The sequence below is a fragment of the Vollenhovia emeryi genome, unplaced genomic scaffold (assembly GCF_000949405.1).
Source record: "Vollenhovia emeryi isolate VEMERY1.0 unplaced genomic scaffold, V.emery_V1.0 DF939920.1, whole genome shotgun sequence".
NCBI classification, from domain to species: domain Eukaryota; kingdom Metazoa; phylum Arthropoda; class Insecta; order Hymenoptera; family Formicidae; genus Vollenhovia; species Vollenhovia emeryi.
This window is the reverse complement of record NW_011966446.1, coordinates 11,719-16,459: the sequence shown is the minus strand read 5'-3', so window position 1 is coordinate 16,459 and position 4,741 is coordinate 11,719. Positions and strand designations below refer to the sequence as shown.

Below are 4,741 nucleotides of genomic sequence, written 5' to 3'. Positions count from 1 at the left end.
AAAAAAATGATAACCATTCATTATGCATGTGCAACACACGCTTTTATAAAAGGAAATCCACTATAACAACGATGTGCAAAGCAAAGAGTGAGAAATGATTCGTCGATCGATGTCGAAATGATGTCGATTTGACGTCGTTTCGACGTTGATCGACGAATCATTTCTCACTGGGTCATATTCTGTCATAGGGTCAAAGCACAAAGCAACGGAATAACTTACGACAAAGTCGTAAACATAAACGTAGATTAGCGCAAAAGCTTTGGCGTATGTCGTACCTATCTCCAATTACATATGACGTTACATTTAGGCTGATGGCAGACTACTATCCGTAAGCGCTTAAGACTGACGTAGCCGTAGACTTAAGGTAAGGCAGAGAAAAACATAAGCCGTAAGGAACACGTGTTCCACGCCTTACGTTTTTCTCTGCCTTACCTTAAGTCTACGACTACGTCAGTCTTAAGCGCTTACGGATAGTTGTCTGCCATCAGCCTTACGCTAAAGCTTGTGCGCTAACTACGTTTACGCTTGCGTCTTTGTCGTTAACCTTTGCGTTGCTTTGTGCTTTGACCAATAGCCTTCAAAGAGTTTTCAGCTCTAATTACAAATAAAGCTAATAGCAACAACGAAATGGAAGTCTCGCATCTCGACAAAAATAAATAATCTTTATTCTTTATTGGAATATTGCTAGAAATAACACGTAACTGCATTAATGTCTTACTGAGACATTTCCGAATATGAAATACCTATAATATATAGAAATAATGACAAAATAATCACCGACAGTTTCTATCATATGTTTTACTTTCTCACTAGAGTACTTTGAATCTTTCAAGTATGCAATGACAGTTTGCATGAAACAGTGTATTTGAAGAATCTGAAGTAAATGAGGGTGGCTACACATGGAGCGTAACTTGCGTAGCGTAACCTGCGTATCACTAATCACAGGGTCATTCTGATAGAACTGTTTTAATAATTCCCTTGAAATAGTCTTGTGATTGGCGATACGCAGATTAGGCTACGCAAGTTACGCTTCATGTGAAGCTACCCTGAATGAGGAAAAAGTGTAAGCACTTTATGCACGTTCAACACATTGATCTTATGAGATGTTGGGAGATTTGTCAAACCAGCTGTGTGGAAAGAAGTGCGTATTGCAGGTTTAGTAAACGAGTAAAGTTTTTATTCTTGATAGGTCGTTAGGTATAGGTGATAAATAATATTTGTATTATCCATTCGGCATCTCAGCCTTGCACATCGTTGCAATAGTGGAAATCCTAACCTTTCCCCCTCGTGGCAAGCCACCTTGACGTGGTGAGGGGGCTTGTAGGCGGGCGTCCGTCTGGAAGCCGCTGAGTGCCGTTTTAGGCATCGGCGGTTTCGGTGACGGGCGCTCGCCGACTAAGAGCTTGCCTTTCCCCTGAAAAGGGGAAACAAGGAGCCCGACGACTCCGGTCTCGGCTGCCTCGACGCGAGTCGAGGCAGAACTGAGACCACTCGCCGGTAGGGCATGAGGTACCCCGAGTTCAAACCTCGGCCGCCGGGGCCGATAGGGGGGAGCATGCTCCATCCACCGGACCGGGTCGTCTCCCCCTCGATCCCATTGCACGCCGGTGTTTCGGCAGGGATCGGGGGGAACCCGGGCGAGGAGGCAGGAATCCCAGTTGCCATTGCACGCCGGTGTTCCGGCAAGCGGCTGGGATTCGGGGGGAGGCCACCGTCTCCATTGCACGCCGGTGTTTCGGCAGGAGGCGGTGGCAAGGGTAGCTCCTCCGTTAGCGGGCTCGTCGTGGGCGTGCTCACGGGCGGGGGAGAGCCGGACCCCGGAGGCAACAGGACGTGGTCCTGGCCGAAGGGTGGGCCGGAAGTCGTGGCCTCCCCGCGGTTGATTCGGACGTGGTCCGTCTTCCGGGGGGAGGGGCCGGGCCCCGGTGGCACTCTGGGTGTGACCCAGGCCGCCGGGTGGACCGGAAGACAGACGGGGATCGGGGCCGCTCGGACGTTTCCGAGGCGGGGCCTGATCGCCCGGAAGACCCCGGGGGCCGCTGGGAATTATTCCCAGGCGGGGCCTCGGGGTCTGGAGCGTTGGGCGGCAAGTCAGTCGCCCAACACCCGCTTGGCGTCGTGAACCCGTCAACCCCTGTGTCTGGGGCCGACGTCCCGCTGCTGGGGCGTGCGGCCTGGCATAAGGGGGGCGGGGGAGTGGCGACGAGCGGGGGATATGTGGTGTGTGAATGGGCCGCGGTCGGCTGCCGGTGGATATTTCCCTGAGACTAACCAAGGGGGGAGTAGTAAACCCCCCGACCGGGGACGAGCGGTGACGTCTGTACCTGACCTCTGCCATAGACTACGCGGGACCGTAAGCCCAGTTTACTGGCAAAGTCCGCAGGAAGTGGCATGTTCAATGTGGGAAAACCGCTCCCGTCTCGTCTGGCTAGAGCCTATCAGGGAGTTGAAACCGGCATGCAGGGCGCGGGTATGGAGGGGCCGTCTAGCCAACGTCCTCTTATACCTTTGTGAGGGGGGAAAGTTCCCTCGCGAACTCTAGCCTGGGGCCGTGGTGAGCGACCAATCGGATCGGCACGCGCCTGGACCCCGGGGTGAGTATAAAACTATTACATCTTAGTGGGCCTGGCCGTCTCCAGGGACGTTTTTTATAGATTCACTGGTTGGGATAGGGGTGGCTCCCTAACAAACGGCATCTCCGCTTCCCAGCCAATAACTAGGGCACTTCTAACCCCGGGATAGATCCCCCACTGAGGTGGGGGTCCCATAATGGGCGAACGGGAAGAACTTAATTACATGCAATATGGATTCCCCCAAACAAACACACCAAAAGACGAATGGAGGAAACGTGAGGGCGAGTGGCTCGAGGCAGAGGGACGAAGATCCCCTGCGGAAGGCTGCTACGGGAGCAGGCGAAAATACGACTGCTCCTGCGAAAGGAAAGGGCCAGCGGGCCTTGCGGAAAAGGACGAGGGGGAAACCGGATCTGGATTCTCAGGAACCAGGACCGTCCTCGTCGAAGAAGACAGTGGAGAAAGAGGAGATGGACGGTTCGGACACGGAACTGTGCGTCAGCGTCGCGTCGGGCTCGGAAGACGAGACGGACTCTGACAGCGATGGAAGCTTCGTGCCGGTAAAAATAAGGAAGCGTGGAAGACCTTCCACAACGGGCGAACACCTAATGGCCCAGAAAAAACGGGAGCACAAGAGGGAGATAAGAAAACTTAAAGAGGAGAAGAGAGCTCTTAAGGAGATCATGGATCCCAGAGTTCTTCCGTGACCATACATGCGGGATACAACGCCCGAAAGAGAACTGAGAGAACAGTTCTTAGGCATGCCCCCGGAGAGGATTGCGTCAAACATGTTTGACAGTATAAACGTGGTGGAAAAGGTCGCGAGGCGATCTAAGAACCTAAAGGGTACGTTTGTTAGAGAACTTGTGAACTCAACAAACGCCCTTAGGGCAGCAGTAATGGCCTTCACACAAAAGGCCGCGGCCTCTAGGCAGGAAGCCACAATCCCCGAAAAATCCAGGGGAGAAGAGAACGGCGGACTCAGAGGGAGAATTAGAGACCTCGAGAGCCAGCTGGCCAAGGCGGAACGCGAAATGGCTGAGGGGGAACACGACGAAGACAAGTCCAGGCCCGGACAAAAGGAAGAGGAGATGGAGCTGGATGTGGGAGAGGAAACTCTTCCTCTTCCCCCACCGGCCCCTATAAGCACTGTCACCAAAAGACCGGTGGTAGTGATCGAGAGGATAGAACCCTTTAAAGGGGCGATAAAGGTCCTCCGCCCTGAAATCCAAGGGCGAAAGAAGGAGATGGAGGAAAATCGGGAGGAAGCGATGGAGGGCATAAGGCAGGTGATGGAGGGAATCTCCATCTCTGCGATTACAAACGAGAAGGATGCAGCCTCCATGCGTGAAAAACTTGAGGATGTAATCCTCAGGTGTCAAGGAGCAATGTCCAGACTCCCAGTCCAACGGAAGAGCAAGGACAAGGAAGAGGAGGGGAAGTCCCACCCAGAGGAAGGGAAGGCCGACGACCACGAAGTCTCCCGACAAACCCGGAACGATAGGAAGAAGAGAGGGAAGTCGGGGAACAGGGCGGAAGAGGCAAAGGGAGGGCAGAGACGCAGGGAAAACGCGATTCCCTCAACTAAGCCCGACAACAAAGAGGAGATGCCGAAACCGCAAAGGAGACCGAGGCAAACGCAGACGAAGAGCCCAACGAGGGAACCGCTGCAGAAGAGGGAGCAATCGAGGGAGAAACAAGCGACTCCCTTGCCGCGGAAAGGCACCTATGCGGAAGCCGCAAAGAAACCGGCGAAGAGGACGCAATCCGCGGAGGTGAAAAGTGCACCTCAAAAACCAAGAGGGGGGCAACGAGGAGAAGAACACTCCCAAGAAGAAGGAAGCTGCGACCCAACCAGCGGCGGACAAAGGGAGGCGTTCCGAGCAACGGAAGCGAAGGACTCCGAGAAGCGAGGCGGTGTCCATTATGTTCCCAGCGGGAGAATTCGCGCAGGGAATGAGGGACATTCGGTCCAAGGTCAACCTGGACGAATTGGGGATCGGCCCCCTTAAACAAAGGAAGGCCCTAACCGGGGCCCTAATCCTAGAGGTAGCAGGGGCCGGCCCATGTGCCAACCCCACCTCCTCGTGGTGTGAGTCGGTAACGCAGGAGTACCCCTCCTGTGGCTGACGGGGCTCTGGCTTCGGGCAGGGTGCACATACCGTTGT

At 54.1% G+C, this 4,741-nt stretch overlaps 1 protein-coding gene across 1 annotated transcript; it reads right to left on the bottom strand.

Moving 5' to 3' along the window:
• Positions 1 to 1,222: 1,222 nt before the first annotated feature.
• LOC105556576 (proline-rich protein 2-like) lies at positions 1,223 to 2,393 on the bottom strand. Its single transcript, XM_012003670.1, has 2 exons — positions 2,325 to 2,393; positions 1,223 to 2,071 (listed from the first exon to the last, which is right to left on the bottom strand). Exons 1-2 carry the CDS (start codon positions 2,391 to 2,393, stop codon positions 1,223 to 1,225), a joined length of 918 nt encoding a protein of 305 aa, XP_011859060.1.
• Between the last annotated feature and the right edge of the window lie 2,348 nt (positions 2,394 to 4,741).

Excerpts from the sequence above, each read along its gene's own strand:
- LOC105556576 (XM_012003670.1), bottom strand. The coding sequence starts at position 2,393 with ATGCCACTTCCTGCGGACTTTGCCAGTAAACTGGGCTTACGGTCCCGC. Across the intron at positions 2,072-2,324 it reads TAGTCTATGGCAGAGGTCAG|ACCCCGAGGCCCCGCCTGGG; the intron begins GTACAGACGTCA and ends CCAACGCTCCAG.